At 50.5% G+C, this 20,099-nt stretch overlaps 1 protein-coding gene across 1 annotated transcript in view; it reads right to left on the reverse strand.

The window, feature by feature from the left end:
- Nucleotides 1–17,936, reverse strand: part of ST8SIA2 (ST8 alpha-N-acetyl-neuraminide alpha-2,8-sialyltransferase 2) — a 35,204-nt gene extending 17,268 nt beyond the window's left edge. The window contains exon 1 of the mRNA XM_056866108.1: nt 17,833–17,936. Within this exon, the coding sequence (XP_056722086.1) occupies nt 17,833–17,936 (104 nt within the window). The remainder of the gene's footprint in view (nt 1–17,832) is intronic.
- Nucleotides 17,937–20,099: the final 2,163 nt, after the last annotated feature.

Here is a 20,099-nt window from a genome sequence, read left to right on the forward strand (position 1 = left end):
AGAGTCTAGTCTGCAGAACCAGGTTCAATTTCCCACTCCTCCCCATGAAGCCTGCTGGGTGACCTTGGGTCAGTCACAATCTCTCTGAACTCTCTTAGCCCATATGGAGCCAGGCAATGGCAAACCACCTTGGTTAGTCTCCTGCCTTGAAAACCCTACAGGTTAACATAAGTCAGCTGTGACTTGACAGGACTTTCCACCACCACCAAACTTTTGAATGTCAATACGCCCTTCGTCAGACGCTCAAAAGCGTATAACCAGGAAATCTCTGTGGAAAATTGCATTTTTCCTTGGAGGTTTGAACTGAGCAAAACTTTCACCTTGAATTTTTTTTAAAAATTCTTTCTCTCTGTAGAGAACAGGCAGGTGTGAGTGTGTGTGTGTGAAGTCAACTCAATTGCTTTCCAGCCTCACCCCCTTCTCTCTCCCTCCCCTCCCTCTTTTCTCCCTCTCCCATAATACCAGCACGCAGGGGTCATCTGCTAAAACTGGAGGGTGAGAGATTCAAAACAGATAAAAGGAAGTATTTCTTCACACAATGCATTGTGGAACTCCCTGCCCCAGGATGTGGTGAGGGCTGCCAACTTGAAGAGGGGAGTGGACATATTCATGGAGAAGAGGGCTATCCATGGGGATGAGTCAAAATGAATACTAGTCATGATGCATACTTATTCTCTCCAGGATCAAAGGAGCATGCCTATTATATTGGGTGCTGTGGAACAGAGGCAGCATAATGCTGCTGCAGTCGTCTTGTTTTGGTTGGCCACTGTCTGAACAGTCTGCTGGACTTGATGGACCTTGGTCTGATCCAGCAGGTCTTTTCTTATGTTCTTATGTTCTCAGCCACCTTTTTAGTAGGGTTACCAGGTCCCTCTTCACCCCAGCGGGAGATATTTGGGGAAGAGCCTGAGGAGGGCAGGGCTTGGGGAGGGACTTCAATGCCATAGAGTCCAATTGCCAAAGAGGACATTTCCTCCAGGTGAATTGATCTCTATCGGCTGGAGATCAGTTGTAATAGCAGCAGATCTCCAGCTAGTACCTAGAGGTTGGCAACCCTACTTTTTAGAAATGCTAATAGGTCTAGCAAGAGACAATGGGATGGTCAAGCTCCCCACCCCCAGAGCTAGACAGGTGGTATCTAGCAGGGAAGAGAGATTTAGAGGACTTAAGAGGCTAGAAAGACTTCAGAAAAAAATTCTTGGACCTGGCCTGACCTGATTGGTGGAAGGAGGAAGAGAGATGATCAAATTCTTTGGAGTGAGGAGGAGGGCCTCTTTTGTGCTGATTCCATCAAGGCAGGCTGAACTCTGACCAGAAGTCTGCAGGAGATGGCCATTGTCACAGGCTGGCCCGCACATTTGAGCAGAGAGTTCAAGGTAATAGACGTTTTTTAGAAGAACTGTAACCTTTCAAGCTAAGGAGCCTGACTTATCCTGAGATCCAGAAGGGAATGTACAGGGGGGTGGGGGAACAGAGGAATTGTGTTTTACCCTTTTCTTTTGAATCCCTTGCTCAATCTGGTGTGGTGCTGGGAGCCAGTGTGGTGTAGTGGTTAGGAGCGGCAGACTCTAATCTGGCGAACCGGGTTGGTTTTGCCACCCCTCCACATGAAGCCTGCAGGGCTAGTCAAAGTTACATAAGAATATAAGAAAGGCCCTGCTGGATCAGACCAAGGCCATCAAGTCCAGTGGTCTGTTCACATAGTGGCCAACCAGGTGCCTCTGGGAAGCCACCTTTTGGTGAGGCTGTCTGCGGCCCTAATTCTCCACCAACAGTAGTATTTCAGGTAGGATTGCCCACCTCGTGTAGGGTTGCCAGATCCCTCTTCGCACTGGTGGGAGCTTTTTGGGGGTGAGGTTTGGGGAGGGACTTCAATGCCATAGGGTCCAATTGCCAAAGTGGCCATTTTCTCCTGGTGACCTGATCTCTGTTGGCTGGAGATCATTTGTAAGAGCAGGAGATCTCCAGCTAGTACCTGATGGTTGGCAACCTTCTATCACATCCCTCCTGAGCTCCTGTCCCGTCCCCCCAAACTCCACCGTTTCCAGACTCTGCCCCCAAATCTCTGGTAATTTCCCAGCCTGGAGTCAGAAGCCCAACTCCTAGGCCTGCTCCTCATAGCCCACTAGCTTGCTATTTGAATCCATGACAATAATTTTCTATCTGGGTGTATAACAAATTTATATTGTGCTCCTTCCCCTGAACTGAATTTATTTATACTGTGCTCCTTCCCTTGAACTCACTGGTTGTCTGGGTTGAAGAAGGGTTGGCAACACCAGCCTGGAAAATTCCTAGTAGTTTGAGGACAGTTCCTGTGGAGGGCAGAGTTTGAGGAGGGGAAGGAAATTGAAATTCCCGCCAAAGCTGCCATTTCCACTAAGGGAAGTGGTCAGTAATTCCAGAAGAACGCCAGAGCTAGGGTTTCAAGCTCCACGTTGGTAAATACCTGGAGATGTTGGGTATGGAGGAGGGTGGGATTTGGGGGGGAATGGACTTCAATGGGGTAGAATGCCATTAGGGTTGCCAACCTCCAGGTGGTGGCTGATCTCCAGCCGATAGAGATCAGTTCAGCTGGAGAAAATGGCCGCTTTGGCAATTGAATTCTATGGCACTGAAGTGCCCTCCCCAAACCCCGCCCTCCTCAGGCTCCGCCAAAAAAAACCCTCCTGCTGGTGGTGAAGAGGGACCTGCCAACCCTAAATGCCATCGAGTCCACCTTCCAAAGTGGCCATTTTCTCCAGGTGAACTGATCTCTGCCACCTGGAAATCAGTGTTAATAGCAGGAGATCTCCAGCTAGTACCTGGAGGCTGCCAATCCTATCCAGACCCCACCTGGAGGTTGGCAACTCTAGTTGTAAGAGAAGGTCCACTCCATTTCTAGGTCTGTAGCAAGGCAGGTTTACAACTCAAAGAGCTTGGAAGGTCTTGATGGGCTGCAGCTGAAATGCAAGACGTGCTCGGAGCAAGACGAGTCATGCCAGCCCATCTGTTCATTTGAAGAATACATTTCATTCGCTAATTGCTCACGATTTTGCTCAAATTTACTCATTTGCGGGAACAACTGCCTGAATAACTCCAACACTCCGAAGCTCAAGGATTACCAAATACAAATTTATTAAACTTCACAGTCCTACCCGCGTACCACTCTCCACCCTCCTCCCTGTGTGAGAGAAGTATTTATTATCCACCTACTGAAAAGACAGCAGCTTCCCAAAGCAAGAACCATAAACTCTGTCAGATGTGTTGCCTGATAGTAGATCTAGACAATAAAGTCAGCAGACGCAGGATCTGCTGCTGGTACCCTAGGCAAGATATCCTCCGAAGGCTACCCTGTAGGGAAGTACATGGTGATTTTGGGGGTGGAGCCTGAGGAGGGCAGGGTGAGGTATAATACCATACCACCTTCCAAAACAGCCATTTCCTTCAGGTGAACTGATCTCTGTCACCTGGAGATCAGTTGTAATAGTGGGAGATTTCCAGCCACCAGCTGGAGGTTGGCAACCTTACTCCCCCCTAGGGTTGCCAGGACTTCCGCCAATTGTCACCCTTTTCTGCCGCTGCTCTGAGCAGTGGCAGGAGGAAAAAAACCACCACCAATACATCACTTCCAGATGCAATCTGGAAGTAACAATGGAATCACCAGAACCTCTATGCTGCTGCTTCTTCTGTTGGACCCGGAAGTGATGTGCACCCTCTCATTGGTTGCCAGGCTCCCCAATAAAGACACCATCCCCTCTTGTATATGCACCCCTCCACCACTGATGGAGCAGATGAAGACCTTTTCAAGCTCTTCTAAGCCCAGTTGGCACTGTCAAGGTTAAAATGGAAGACAGCGGAATTCTGGTCCAGAGATATCACAATGACCTCCAGAGCAATCTCCCATTCCTGGTGAAAGTGGGAGAGCTGAACATCTATGGTTGGAGGAGGTTCTCTACTGGGTCATGTACCTCAGCAGATGTTCTTGACGACCCTGAGCAGGCACATGACTAGCTAGCCATCTGACCATGCATGGCAGGTTAACCCTAGGGTTGCCAACCTCCAGGTACCAGGTGGAGATCTCCTGCTATTACAACTGATCTCCAGCCGATAGAGATCAGTTCCCCTAGAGAAAATGGCCTCTTTGGCAATTCAACTCAATGGAACTGAAGTCCCTCCCTCCCCTCCCCAAACCAAGCCCTCTTCTAGCTCTGCCCCCAAAACCTCCCACCAGTGGCGAAGCAAGACCGGGCAACCCTAGTTAACCCCCAGCGTCAGCCCCAATTCCCTACCCTTGAGAAATTGAGGAGCAGGAGGAAAAAATGGCCTCCATAGTGGTGCTCTAGGAATTTCCCCATCTCTGATCTTTTACCATAGAGATCAGGGGACCTTCCTAGAGTGTCACCCTGAGGCAATGTCACGTCCTCCCCCAAACCCACTGTCCCTAGGCACCACCCTCAAAATCCCCCAGCATTTGCTGAGACAATGTTAATGACTGTTGGTGAAGAGGGCAGCCCTGCATCTCCCCTTCCTCTCTCCCTTGCAATATCTCATGATATGTAACACAACACTGTCATGCTCCAACCTGTCCTGTCCCTGCAACAGACAGCCAATGAAATGAGTTGGGTTGGTGGCCTGTTAGACCTCCATTTTTTCCAACCTTTCCCGGTAGGGATGCCAGAATTGTGCACCACGGGAACTGTTTGGGGGCAGGGCCTGAGAAGGGACAGCATCACTGACACTTCAACGTCACTTCCAGGTAAAGACCTGGAGGTCAATCCATTCCTGCCCTCCTGACGCTCTAGGAAGCTCCAAGACTTGCCAGTAAATACCATAGATATTTGATCACTTCCTAGAATGTTGCGGGGGGTTGGGTTTCCTCCTGCCACTGCTCAGAGCAGCGGCAGTAGGGTTGCCAGGTCCCTGTTTGCCACTGGTGGGAAGTTTTGATGGTGGAGCCTGAGGTGGGTGGGGTTTGGGGAGGGGAGGGACTTCAATGCCATAGAATCCAACTGCCAAAGCGGCCATTTTCTCAAGCTGAACGTATCTCTATCGGCTGGAGATCAATTGTAATAGCACGAAGTCTCCAGCTAGTACCTGGAGGTTGGTAACCCTAAGCGGCAGACAAGGGTGACAATTGGCAGGCCTGGCAACTCAAGGGGGAAGTAGGGTTGCCAACCTCCAGGTGGTGGCTGGAGATCAGCTATTACAAGTGATCTCCAGGTGACAGAGATCAGTTCCCCTGGAGAAAATGGCTGCTTTGAAAGGGGGACTCTATGGCATTATAACCCACCGGACTCTATGGCATTATAACCCCCAAACCCTGCCCTCCTCATGCTCCACCCCCAAAATCTCCAGGTATTTCCCAACCCAGTGCTGACAACCCTATACCAGGGGGAGGGAGGAGCTGGGAATGGGATTGAATCCTGCCCCCCCCCTTTCTAAACCCACTGCTTTAGGCACTACCCCACACTGTCCCATCAATTGTGCTGATTGCCTCGGTTCCGCTCCTGGCCTTGACTCCAACTCTCAACTTCTCAGTTCGGCCACTAGAATAGGTCCTATGATGTAGCCCAGAAGGCTTTGCAACACGCAGGAGTCCTTTGGGTGCCCCCCATGGCGGTTTCCCCCCAAAGTCTCCAGCAATATGGTTGACTGGCGTTTGATATTTCTTCTACCTGCTTGTGACCTCACACTACCTGCTACTTTCCAGTGTCAACATTGGAACAGCTGCCCTTTGAGGCATTTAACACCTGCCACAGAGAAAGGCCGTTGTGGAGGAGGGGAGAAGTGAGTAAAATGAGTCCCCCTTGGGGGATACATTTCAAAGGAGTCTACAAACCCTTCCCTTCCCCTGCCAGGGATGCGGGGGTCTCAGATTCCTGCCTCACCTTGGGAGATCTTGCACGTCGAGGTTGCAAAATCTCACCCCTTGGTGTTATCAGACCTTGGCAACTTGGGGGCCTAAAAGCATTCCCCACAAACAAACACAAACCTTTATTGGCAAAATTAAAAGTGTTCCCCTTTAAGTCGCAAGCGCTATTTTGGGGGGAGCTAAATCCCTTTTTAAAACCGTGGCAGTGAATTTCAGTGACAACGTCTCTGCCTATAATGTCAAGGAATTTCCTTTTCTGTTCCTAGCAACAGAACTCTTGCAATTCCTGCAGAGCTAGTTAATGGTGTGTGTGTGTGTGTGGTCTGATAAGTTAATACCCATGTCTAAGGAAGGAAAAATTAGGACTGACAGTCCAAAACTGCAGGTAGGCAGGAAGGGTTGCATCAGTGTTTGGCTCTCATGACCCTTTCTTACATGGCCAGGCCAGATTAGCCAGGAATCCTGGAGGTGGTTTTTTTTTTTTTTTTTTGGCATCTTCTCCGGACACTGGGGGTGTGGAGGGGAGGTAGTTGTGAATTTCCTGCACTATGCAGAGGGTTGTACTAGATGACTCTGGTGGTCCCTTCCAACCCTATGATTCTAGTAAGCTACCTAGGATTGCCAGGTTCTTCTTCACCACTGGCAGGAGGTTTTTGGTGAAGAGGTACCTGGCAACCCTATTCATTAGCCAAGAAGGGAGTGTCACATAGGGTTGCCATCTCTGGGTTGGGAAATACTGGGAGATTTGGGGGGGCGGAGCCTGAGGAGGGTGGGGTTTGGGGAGGGGAGGGACTTCAATGCTATAGGGTCCAATTGCCAAAGCGGCCATTTTCTCCAGGCGAGCTGATCTCTATTGGCTGGAGATAAGTTGTAATAGAAGATCTCTAGCTACTACCTGGAGGTTGGCAGCCCTTGAGCTACCTTGGCTAGCAAAGGAGATATCAGGGACTCATGCCCATCCCAACTCGTGAAGAAGAAGAAGAGTTGGTTTTTATATGCCGACTTTCTCTACCACTTAAGGAAGAATCAAACTGGCTTACAATCACCTTCCCTTCCCCTCCCCAAAACAGACACCTTGTGAGGTAGGTGGGGCTGAGGGAGTGTGACTAGCCTGAGCTCACCCAGCTGGCCTCAGGTGTAAGAGTGGGGAAACAAATTCAGTTCACCAGATTAGCATCCGCCGCTCATGTGGAGGAGTGGGGAATCCAATCCGGTTCTCCAGATCAGAGTCCACAACTCCAAACCCTTAACCATTACACCATGCTGGCTCTCCCCCTTGCGTGCTTCTGCCCAACTGTAATGAACTCTGTGCTCTCGCATTAAGTGCATTACTCTAGTGTAAAGTAAGTACCCTTAAGAGCCAATGCGGAGTCACAGTGGTGCATGTGTAGAAGGGAAACATCAGGCAGCGAGGTAATGTATAACTCTACTAGTAAATCTTCACCTTCTTCAGGCAGTAGCTCTGCTTAATAGGATGCCATTTAGAATTATATTTAAAAGTATTTTCTTGCTTACACAAAGTTTAGTTTCAGTCGCATTCAAAATCTGCACAGCCAATCCCATCTCCAATAGCTAATCAGATGTCCTGCATTTTAGGTGAAATAATCCTTCATAGGGACTAGTTTATTGTTTTCCCCTGCCAATTTATGGAGCCCGTTTCTCAGATGGCTGGGTGGAGGGATCGGAGGAGGAGGAGTTGGTCTTTATATGCTGATTTTCTCTACCTTTTTTTTAAGGAGAATCAAACCGGCTTACAGTCACCTTCCCTTCCTTTCCACACAGCTGACACCTTGTGAGGTAGGTGAGGCTGAGAGAGCTCTAAGGGACTGGCCCAAGGTCACCCAGCTGGCTTCATGTGGAGGAGCGGGGAATCAAACCTGGTTCTCCAGTTTAGAGTCCACCACTCTTAACCACTACACCATGATGGCTCTCACAGAGTTGGAAAGAGCCTTTCCAGCTCTACAATGCGTACTCAAAGAGTATGCTCTACTCAGTTCTTAGATATCCTTCCTCCTCTGCGAACACAATATTTTAGTAATTTAACAGTCCCATGTTTCCAAAGGGCCTTTGTGCTTGCTCGTCTGAACACCGCACCTTCAGCAGTGCTAAATGGAAGGTATGGCAATTCACCCTACTCAGAAAGACTTTGCTCATGTAATATGAAGCAAATTGATACACTTTCTCATATGATGCTGGAGTGTCCCCATGTCAAACTCCAACGTGACCAATGGATCACTCCTATTTTAATGAAATTACCTGCCACCATAACAGATAATAAAACAGTCCCCTCTAAGCTGGTGGATTATCCAAGTATAATAGTGGCAGTGGCCAAGTATCTCTCCACCATATTTTCCTTAAAGAAACAGAAAAAATAAAAACACTCTCCATTAACCGCTCAAGATCTGTGGGTCATGGGAGCTTGGAAGGAAAGGAAGGGTCATCTAGTCCAACCCCCTGCACAATGCAGGAAATTCACAACTCCCTCCTTTCCACGCCCCCAGAGACCCCTACTCCATGCCCAGAAGATGTCAACAAAAACCTTCCAGGATCCCTGGCCAATCTGGCCTGGAGGAAAATGGCTTCCTGACCCCAAAGGGGTGATTGGCATTACCCTGGACATGTAAGAAAGGGCACGAGAGCCAAGCACTGACTAGGGTTGCCAACCTCCAGGTAGTAGCAGGAGATCTCCTGCTATTACAACTGATCTCCAGGAGGAAATGGCCGCTTTGGCAACTGAACTCTATGGCATTGAAGTCCCTCCCCTCCCCAAACCCCACCCTCCTCAAGCTCCGCCCCAAAAACCTCCGACCAGCAGTGAAGAGGGACCTTGCAACCCTAGCACTGACGCAACCCTTCCTGCCCTCCCTCTCATGATCTGCCTAAGGCACACGAAGAAAAGGATTTCAAGGAAGTGTTCCTAGATAAGGTAAAACGAACAAATGTGAGAAAAACTTTGATCGAGATTGAAATCAAATGAGTTTCTGAAAATCAGGATTTAAAGAGCTGGAGAATTGGAGACAAAAGGAACCAGAACAAGAAATGGGAGGGGAAAAGAGTTGGGGAAGCATGAAAAGAGGTGGGCCTGCCAGGAAGGAATAGGGAGACAGAACAGGCCCCTTCTGAATAAATACATCCTGACAGCGGCATCATTATAGTGGGGCTGCTAGACCAGAACGGGCAGCGGTCCATTGCAACCCCCTCCCCCGCCCAGTCTCTTCCAGTGGTTAATTCAAAGGAAGACGATTATACCTTTGATCACCTCTGCTGCCCGAATATCATCATTCGCATCACATCGGGCTGGAATACTGGGAGAGGATGAATTAATTTTTTTAAAAGTCCCCGCCAGCTGCGTGCCCAGCCTCCACTTGGCAGGTACCCTAAGGTGCTTGACAAACGCCGTAGCAAGTGTATTGATCAGGCTGCAAATGGCCTTTTATTAATTTATTTATTTTCCCAATAATAATCTGGGAAGAAGGAGAAGAAGAGGAGGAAGAGGAGAAATTGGTTTTTATATCCTGATTTTATCTATCTTTAAGGAGTATCAAACTGGCTTACAATCGTCTTCCCTTCCTCTCCCCACAACAGCACCTTGTGAGGTAGGTGGGGCTGAGAGAGCTCTAAGAGAACTGTGACTAGCCCACTCATGTGGAGGAGTGGGGAATCGAACCCAGTTCTACAGATTAGAGTCCGCCACTCATGTGGAGGAGTGGGGGATCCAAACCCGATCTCCAGATTAGAGTCCCCACTCATGTGGAGGAGTGGGTAATCGAACCCGGTTCTCCTGATTAGAGTCCACTGATCATGTGGAGGAGTGGGGAATCCAACCCCGATCTCCGGATTAGAGTCCGCCGCTCATTACCACTATACCATGCTGGCTCTCAAGGAAAGTGTGGTGTTTCTCAGTAAACAGTAAGCAGTACCTTTATTGGCATTAACCTGTGGTGTTTCTCCCTAAATGGCCTAAGAGAACCCTTAGTGAGGTTAGGCTTCAGAACTAGGGCTGTCGATTCAGTTCATCCCGAACCAAAAAACAGCCAAATTTCCCCTGATTCGGCGGTTTTTAGTTCGGATGGAACCGAACTCAAAAAAGGCAAGAAAACGGGGAGCTGAATTCAGCGAGTTCGGGGTGTTGGGTGAATAAATTCGGCAAATTCGGGGTTCGGCGCATCAGCATAACCGTCAGTTAGTAAGCAGCATTCTCCCCCGGCCAATCGGTGGTCAAACTGGGTCTTCTTCTGGCCAATCAGTCGCGATTGAGTGCATGAGCCCAGCTGCTCCGTAGCCCGGCCGGGGAGAGAGAGTATCTGTTTGTGCGAGAGAGGAATCCCCATGGGGAGGTGCTTGTGCACATTTGCTCCTTTCCGTGGCTGCAGGGGGCGCATTTTTGGGGGTAGCTTCAGAGGAGCCTTCTTGCAAGAATCCCCAAATTTGGTAAAAATTGGATCTGCGGGGGCTGAGATATGCCCCCCCTTTTCCCTATTGGGATGAATGGGATCAGCCGATCCTGTGTGCATCTTGACAGCGGCAAATCCAAGGCAAAACCTCCCGTGCTTAAATGGAACCATATTGGATTACCCAGTCCTCCAAGTCCCTCCTGATGGAACAGAAGACATCCACAGTAAAACCCCTTCTTCGCACCTGCCCTGCCCTTGCTCCCCGCAGCTCAGCTGGGAGCTTCGAGTGGGCAGCAAGCTCTGCTAATTGCAAATGCACATTAAGGAGGGGGGAACCATTTCGGGGCCCATATCTCAGCCCCCGCTGATCCAATCTTTACAAAACTTGGGGGTTATTGCAAGAAGGGTCCTTTGAAGCTACGCTGAAATTTTCAGACCTCTACCCCCAAAAATGCCACCCCGGAGCTGCGGAAAGGTGCGGTTGTGATTTTAATGGCTTTATTCGGCCGAATTTTTCCCCGAACTCCGGACCTCATGCCGAATTGCACGGACCCAAAGCGGGGGAGTTCGGACTTTGGCATTTCCCAAATAAAAATGGGCTAAATTTTGCCGAATCCAAATTTTACCGATTTTTTTTTCAACAGCCCTATTTAGAACATTAGAACTGCCTCACCAGATCGAACCAGGGGTGCGTTTGTTTCCATCAGCAGTCAGCTACATATCTCCAGGTGCAATACAAGAACCACCCCTCCCCATTCTTTACCCCCAAGATTCAACAGAGATCCACTGGCAGTGTGGTGTAGTAGTGGCATGTCAGACTAGGACATGGGCGATCCGGGTTCAAATCTTTACTCTGCCACAGAAGCTTGCTGGATGGCCTGGGACCAGTCACCCACTCTCTGCCTAACCTACCTTGCAGGGTTATTGCGAGGATAAAAACAGAAGAGGAAAGAAGACGGCAGTCAGCTGCTTTAAGGTCCCCATTGTGGAGAAGAGCGGGGTATAAATATCTGAATAAATAATCACCATAGCTAATCGCTTCTGCTAGATAACAACTTGTTTAAATCCTTCCTCCCCTTAAAGCTATTTAAATTGTCTGGCTATCACTGCTTAGTGTGGTTGTGAATTTTATCAGGTAATGATATGCTACGGGAAGTAGCCTTTTCTTTTGTAAGCCTTGAATGTAGCGTCTGATCTGCTGCCTCTGTAGAATGCCTAAGAAGATATTCCTAAATAGGAGCCTGTTCTTAGATGTTCATACAGTTCCCTTACAGCAACTGAAACACATGCTTTTAAGTATGTTACACCCCAGTTTAAAGCACAGCATGTAAGTTTGGGCAGTCACGCAGGGTTCTTCTTCAGACTCCAAAACAAAGAAGGGAATTACTACTAATCACTGGGCTAAATATGGCAGGGCATGGGTTAGGGTTGTCAACCTCCAGGTACTTAGTACAAAATTATACACAGAAACCAATACGCACAATGAGTATAACAAAATGCAAAAATGTGTTACATGACAAAGGACAAAAATATTGCCAACTATATACAAAGACTAAGATACAATATTTATTAAAGTCCCCTGTCTCTCACTCTCTCTCCAATATTCTTGTTTTGTAGGTGCAGTTTAGAGACTTTTTTCAACTAGATGTATTCTGGTGTGATCCCTTAATCAGGGAGGAAGAGGAAGATGGCCATTTCCAGTTCTTCATCAGTCCCTCTCCATATCCATTATGTATCTTGTAATACAAATTCCAATCCCTTCTTAAGACAACTTGCAAAGGTTCCCAAGCTGGATACAATAAAACTTTGGCAACTGGACTCTGGCATTGAAACCCCATTGAAGCCCCACCGCTCCAAACCACCACACTTAACCACTATACCACCCTGGCTCTCAACCAGAACCAAAACACGAGAACAAACAACCAGAACCAAAACACATCTAGCATAATATGTTTAAAGATATTTAACAGTGTTCTGTTTATTTACTTCATTTATATCCTGCCTTTCTCCCCAACGGGGAGCCAAAATGGGTTACATCACTCTCCTCTCCTCCGTTTTATCCTCACAATAGGCTCAACCCAAGGTATCCCAGCCACTTAGCAGAGTGGGAATTCGAACCGGGGCCTCCCTGATCCGAGTCCAACCATGACACCACACTGGCTGTCTCAATTAAATATTACAGAATTTTTAAACGTGTGCCTGGCGTGCGTGATCAATTTCAGAGCTGCAATCTTGAGGACACTTACTAGAGAGCAAGACCACTGATCTCAATTACACTTTCTTCCTAAGTAAACATGCTTAGGATTGCACAGTCTGCTACATTAAGAAAAAAATTTTGTGGCAACTTAAAAGACTTATTGAGACAGAAGCTTTTGTGGATCGGATCTGCACACCGTGACAACTAGCAGATTTACTGTGGCTGAAATTCTCCTGGAAAACCACATTCTGTCAGCAAGAGCCATAAATCTATTAGTCATTTAACATGCCACAAGACTCTTTTTTGGTAGTTAGTTATCACAATGTCTTTCCAGAATATTGGAAAACTGGAGCAGGTTTATTCTAAGTGAGCAGCCAGAAATATTACCTGCATGATTTTCCATGTATTTCACAAGTAAAAGAGGTATGAGACTAGGGTTGCCAACCTCCAGATGGTGGCTGGAGATGTGCTATTACAACTGATCTCCAGCCGACAGATCAGTTTACCTGGAGAAAATCATCACTTTGGCAATTGGACTATGGCTTTGAAGTCCCTCCCCTCCCCAAACCCCACCCTCCTCAGGCTCCACCCCCCAAATCTCCCAGTATTTCCCAACCTGGAGCTGGCAACCCTATGTGAGCCTCACTTCATGGCTAATGAATAGGGTTGACAGGACCCTCTTCGCCACTGGCAGGATGCTTTGGGATGGAGCCTGAGGAGGGAAGGGTTTGGGGAAGGGAGGGACTTCAAAGCCATAGAGTCCAATGGCCAAAGCAGCCACTTTCTCCAGGTGAACTGATCTCTATCAGCTGGAGATCCGTTGTAAGAACAGGAGATCTCCAGCTAGTACCTGGAGGTTGGCAACCCTACTAATGAATGCTGAATATCCAGCCAATGTATAAGATTTTATAATTTCCAGCTCAACCTTTGAGGCTCCCTGCCCTTAGAGCACCGCCTCATCTCACCCCAACCTTTCCTGGTAAGCAAAAAGGCCAGTCCGTCCCTGCCTGAGGGACCCTTTGGAACTATGGCTCGATCCTCATGTGCCCAACCCCTTCTTCCTAACTTTCAGGGATCTTGAAGATTACTGGATCTGCCTGAGCCGACTGGGTTTCTTTGGACAGGCCAAGTTGGGATCTTTCTCGCTCCATTCCTCCAGCTATCAAAAGTCCTTTCTGCCCACTTCAAGCCTGAGCCAAGGCAAGCCATCCAAATTCCAGTTGCTCTTGCTAGGCATTTAAAGAAAACAAATGACTCCCTAAGAGGATCAGATAAAAGATCATGAGAACATGAGGAAAGCCCTGCTGGTCAGACCCAGGCCCATCAAATCCGACAGTCTGTTCACACAGTGGCCAACCAGGTGCCTCTAGGAAGCCCAGCATTATCCTGCCTGCGTTCCATAGCTCCCAATATAATAGGCCTGCTCCTCTGATCCTGGAGAGAATAGGTATGCATCATGACTAGTATCCATTTTGACTAGTAGCTATGGATAGCCCTCTACTCCATAAACATGTCCACTCCCCCTTCAAGCCTTCCAAGTTGGCAGCCATCACATCCTGGGGCAGGGAGTTCCACAATTTAACTATGTACTGTGTGAAGAAATACTACATTTTATCAGTTTTGAATCTCTCACCCTCCAGCTTCAGCAAATTACCCCACGTTCTGGTATTATAAGAAAGGTAGAAAAGATTCTCCCTGTTCATTCTCTCCATACCATGCGTAATTTTGTAAACCTCTATCATATCTTACCTTAACCACCTTCTTTCTAAGCGAAGGAGCCCTAAGCATTTCAACCGCTCCTCATAGGGGAGTTGCTCTAGTACCCTGATCATTTTGGTTGCTCTTTTTCTGCACCTTGCAATATTCTTTTTTAGGTGTGGCGACCCTTGTGGTCCCTTCCAACTCTATGATTCTATGATGCTATGACAAGAGCCAGGGCTTTTTTGGCCCTGGTGGAATAGTTTTCCAAGTAACATTGGGGCCCTGTAGGACCTTAATGAGTTCTGCAGGGCCTTTAAAACTAGGGTTGCCAACCTCCAGGTACTAGCTGGAGATCTCCTGCTATTCCAACTGATCTCCAGCTGATAGAGATCAGTTCCCCTGGAGAAAATGGCCGCTTTGGCAGTTGGGCTCTACAGCATTGAAGCCCCTCCCCTCCCCAAACCCTGCACTCCTCAGGCTCTGCCCCAAAATCTCCAGGTATTTCCCAGCCTGGAGCTGGCAACCCTATTCCGCCAGGCCTATAAATGAGGGCAGCTGCAAGTTTTACATTGTTGCTGGCCTCCCAATCCTCCCCCCACTTTCTGATTTATGGGGGTTACAGTGGCTGCTCTCCCCCGATTATGAGAATGCCATCATGTTCTTTTATTTCTGTTTATATTTGTGTTAGGATATTGCGATCTAAGCCAATGTTTTTACGTTTTTAAATGTTGTCACCTGCTCTGAGCTCGGCCTGGCTGGGGAATGAGGGCGGGCAATGAATGTAATAAATAATAATAATCATAACTGTCTCTGTTCATCTCGTGCATTGAAAACACTACGGCGGGGGATCACCATAAGTCAGCTGCAACTTGACAGCACTTCCCACCACTAGTACAACAACCATCGATTCAGCCAGTACCTGCTTACAACTTTCTTCCAGTTTAGAACAGGGTCCCCGCGCTTCCAGCCCAGAGAGATAGGCGGCTGTCTTGGCAGCCTTCTTTAGAGACTGGTCCAAGATTTTGGTCATGACTTTAGCCTGATTTGACCTCTCCTCCTACATAAGAACATAAGAAAGTCCCTGCTGGATCAGGCTGAGGCCCATCAAGTCCAGCAGTCTGTTCAAACAGCAGCCAACTAGGTACCTCTAGGAAGGCCACAGGCGAGATGACTACAGCAGCATTACGCTTAGGGCTGGTGAAAAAAAAACTCGGTAAAGTTCGGCTTCGGCAAAATTCGGCCCTTTTAAATTTGGGACTTGCCAAAGTCCGAACTCCCCCGCTTCGGATCTGCGAAATTCGGCGCGAGATCCGGAGTTCGGGGAAAAATTCGGCCGGGTCTTTGAAGTGCTGGGCGCCGCCTGCCCAGGCGGGGCCCACCACTTCAAAGAGTCGGGAAGGGGGCGGGGGTCTTTAAAGAGCCCCCCCGTGGGCCTTCACGGAGCTTCCTTGAAGGCACGCGGGGGGCTCTTTAAACAGATCTGCGCCTTCCAGCTGGAAGGCGCAGATCTGTTTAAAGGGCCCCCCGTGCGCCTTCAGGGAAGTCCCCTGAAGGCACGCGGGGGGAAACAGAACTGCGCCTTCCAGCTGGAAGGCGCAGATCTGTTTAAAGGGCCCGAATTTGCCGAATTTATTCACGAACACCCCGAACTTGATGAATTCAGCTTCCCGTTTTCCCGCTGAAAAATCCGAACTGAAAAACCGCCAAATCGGGGAAAATTTGGCTGTTTTTCGGTTCGGGACGAACCGAATCGACAGCCCTAATTACGCTGCCTATGTTCCACAGCACCTAATAGACATAATAACGTAAGAAAGGTCCTGCTGCATCAGACCAAGGCCCATCAAGTCCAGCAGTCTGTTCACACAGTGGCCAACCAGGTGCCTCTAAGAAGCCCACAAACAAGGAAACTGCAGCAGCATTCTCCTGCCTGTGTTCCACAGCACCTAAGATAACAGGCACGCTCCTCTGATCCTGGAGAGAATACATATGCATCATGACTAGTATCCGTTTTGACTAGTAGCCATGAATAGCCCTCTCCTCCATGAACCTGTCCACTCCCCTCTTGAAGCCTTCCAAGTTGGCAGCCATCACCACATCCTGGGGCAGGGAGTTCCACAATTCAACTATGTGTGGTGTGAAGAAATACTTCCTTTTATCTGTTTTGAATCTCTCACCCTCCAGCTTCAGCAGATAACCCCGCGTTCTGGTATTATGAGAGAGGGAGAAAAAAAGCTTCTCCCTGTCCTCTCTCTCTCTCCTCTTCCTTCCCTGTCTATCCAGATTTAAGCTGGCTCAAGAGGTTAACAAGGTCTCTGCCACACACCCCAAGACTGGTTTAGGGTTTCCAGCCTATCCCAAGGGGATGGCTTGTGGCACTCACAGTGGAGAAAAGCAGGCACCAGGCTCTGATTTTGGGTTGCCAGCTCTGGGTTGGGAATTACCTGGAGGTTTTGTGGGTGGAGCCTGAGGAAGGCGTAGTTTGGGGAGGGGAGGGACTTCAATGCCATAAAGTCCAATGGCCATTTTCCCCAGGGGAACTGATCTCTGGAGAATCTCCGCTGTAAGAGCAGGAGATCTCCAGCCGCCACCTGGAGGTTGGCAACCCTAGTCTGATTGGAAAACCACACCTTGTGATCTGGGACCCCCCCCCCCTTCGTTGCCGAAATGAGGGACATCTCTATATTTATGACTTGGTGGGCAGGGAATTGCCCTCTGCACCTGCTCAAGAACACTCTTCCTCCGTTCAAGGGTTATCTCCTGGTTTTAGAAACAAATTCCTGCTAAGCTCCAGCGTCAGTTAAGCACCAAATGGAACCTGATGCTATGGGGGGGGGGGGGCGTTATACTGGGGGTGCTTTGTTCATTGCAAAAAATGGGGAGCTCTCCTCCCGAAAGGAGGCAAGGGGGGGCGGGGGGGGAAAGAGACTTTTGGTGATTCTGAAAAACTTCCAGCTTTGCATGCACGCGATTTTCCTAAAATTGCAATCGACCCTCCTCCGCGCGCAGGAGTGGAAGGGAGCATCCACCCCCCCCTTTTAAAGAAATGTCTCCAGTGCTAACCTGGGGAAGCCAGCGGCTCCTTACATGCCCCCCCCCCGGTCAATTTCCTGCTCTTTCTCCTCCTCCCTCCAACCAAGGCAGGTCCACGCCCCCCTCCGCCCCTCCCTCTTCAGCCCAGCAATTCATTTCCTCGGGGGGGGGGCGCCCCATCGGCAGCCCTCATTCCAACCAGCTGGCCGCCCCAACCCCCCCGGAGCCCCCTCCCCTCTCCTTCTCTCGCGCGGGGTGGGGGGAAGGGTCGAGAAGACGCCCCCCTCCCGCGCCTCCCGGTCCAGCAGCCGAGGCGAGAAAGCAGGCGGCGTCAGACAAAGAAACTCCGGAGCCCCCTCCTCGGGCTCCCCCCTCCTTCATCCCCATCCTTTGTATCTGCCCCCCCCCGGCACCCTCCAACAACATCTAGAGCTAGCAGAGCTCTCAACGCCCCCCCCCCCGGTCGTTTGCAAGCTGTTCCACGCCCCCTTCGTCTTTTGGAACCCCCCCCAAGTTTCTCCCCCTCCCCACCTTTTGCAACGCAGCTTGCAGCGACCTCTCCTCTTCCTGTACCCCCCAAACACCCCCCCGCCCAAACTGCACCCTGCCTCCCCTCTCCCGCCCCCCAGCGACCCGGACAGCCCCCCTGTCCCGCTCACCCCAGGTCCAGCTCGATCTCCGAGATGTCCGCGAAGATGAGGATTCCCACGAGCAGGGTCAGCAGCGCCAGCGTCCAGCTGCGGCAGGGCAGCGGCGGCGGCATGGTTCCGGGGCGCAGCCGGCAAGGCAGGCAGGCGGAGCCGGGCTGCAGCTGCCGGCCGGGGCCAAGAGACCGCCTCCTTCTCCTCCTCCTCCTCCTACCGGGCTGGTCCCGAGGAGAGGGAAAAGAGTCCCGGGAACAGGAGTTGGCGGAAGCCAGGAGACCCCCCCCCAAAAAAAAAACAACCCGATTTGGGCCGCGCTGGGGGGGTCCCTCCGCACCCCTCCTGGCTGCCTCCGACCCCTGGCAAGCCCGGCGCGGACTTCCTTGCAGGGAGACCCAGCAGGACAGAACCTCCTCTGCTTGTCACTGCTGGCGGAGAAGCAGAGAAATAGAGCACTGTCCCCTCCCTGCCTCTCTTCCTCCCTCCCTCTCCAAGTTCCTCTCTTTCTCTCTCTCTCACACACACAACCACACACACAGCCCCTACCTGGGAATTGGGCAGACCCTTCCCACCCCAGGCAGAGATGCTCCAAAGATATTGGCTGGGCCGGAAGAAGAAGAGTTGGTTTTTATATGCCAACTTTCTCTGCCCCTTAAGGGAGAATCAGACCAGCTTACAATCACTTTCCCTTCCCCTTCCTACAGCAGACACCCTGTGAGGTAGGTGGGGCTGAGAGAGCTCTAAGAGAGTTGTGACTAGCCCAAGGTCACCCGGCTGGCTTCATGTGGAGGAGTGGGGAATCAAACCCGGTTCTCCAGATCAGAGTCCACCACTCAAAACCACTACTCTTAACCACGACACCACGCCAAAGCCCTTCATAGAACTCAAAGAACTCATCGAACCATAGCGTTGTAAGGGGCCATGTAGGCTGTTGTGTATGTATATAGTTAGGGAATATGCAGGAGAACATTGAAGCTTGAGTCTTGGGCAAAGGCTCCAAAGCCCTGCTCACGCGATTGGCCAAAGCCAGCACACGCCATTGGCCCTAAGCCGGCACGTGCCATTGGTACCCTGGGGTTCTTTCCCCCCTATCACGAATGGGGGGGGGAGTGGCCGCGGGCTGCCAGAGGAGCATATAAGCAGGGCCGTTTCTACTGAGTTCTCTAGCTCTGTTCTGCAATAAATGCTTTGTGTTGGAACTCCGTCTCAACCTCTTGTGTCCTCCCCACGCGGACTTAACAGTGGCGACGAAGGCTGGTAGGCAGCCCGGCTCTGATACTGAAATCACTCTCGCTGAAATCGCCTCGCTTTCCGCAACCTTACAGTGACCGGTAGGCAGTCCGGTTTGCCTTGCTGAAATCCTACTGCACACCAAGAGACGCAACACCTCACTTCGATGGCCACCCGAGGCTCACTGGAACCATTCGACTCCGCCAGCCCAAGCGAATGAGACAGCTACGTCGACCAGGTGACATGCTTCATGGACGCCAACGACGTCACAAGAAGCGCTCGCTGTTCCTCAGCATGTGCAGCCCGTGGACCTTCCAGCTCGCCCAGTCCCTGCTGGCCCCCGCTAAAGTGCTCAAGATGCCACTACTGGCCATCTTTACCGCGCTGGGCAACCACTTCTCGCCCCAGCCAACTCGCCTCACTCGTCGCCTGCCATTCCTACGGGACCAGGAGCCCGGCGAGTCCGCAGCCAACTACCTAGCAGCCCTACGCCATACAGCCCGGTCCTGCAAATTCCCGGACCTCAACGGCTCCCTGCTAGACCTGTTCGTATTCGGCCTGAGGAACGAGAAGGTGTGCCGCCGCCTCATCGCCCTCAAGGAAGTCTCCCTCACATCGGCTGTCGAGGAAGCCACCGCTGCAGAGGCCTCCTCCAGAGCTAACCACTTGGGCCACCACGCTACCCCGCCGCCGCCTCTTGCTCCCGTCCATTATGAAAGCGCCAGCGACGGGGATGGCGAGGCTGAGACCCACAAAATGGCCGTCCAGGGGCACCGGTGGCAGGGCCCAATGGCTCGCCCATGTGCCATCTGCAGTGACCAACAAGACCGCCGCACGTGCCGTTTCCACGACGCCGTCTGCCGTGGATGCTGCCATGGCGGCCACATTGCAAAGGTCTGCCGCTCCGCAAAGAAGGGTCGGCCAACTACCCCGGCCAAGAAAGATGGCGCCGCCCAGCCCGTTGTAAGCTCTAGTCCTGCGGCCCCATTAAACAGACTTCAGCAGACAACCAATCCACAAAAGCAGTTTTATTAGGTAGAATCAACAGGTTT

Source organism: Euleptes europaea, chromosome 20 (genome assembly GCF_029931775.1).
Source record: "Euleptes europaea isolate rEulEur1 chromosome 20, rEulEur1.hap1, whole genome shotgun sequence".
Taxonomy (NCBI): Eukaryota; Metazoa; Chordata; class Lepidosauria; order Squamata; family Sphaerodactylidae; genus Euleptes; species Euleptes europaea.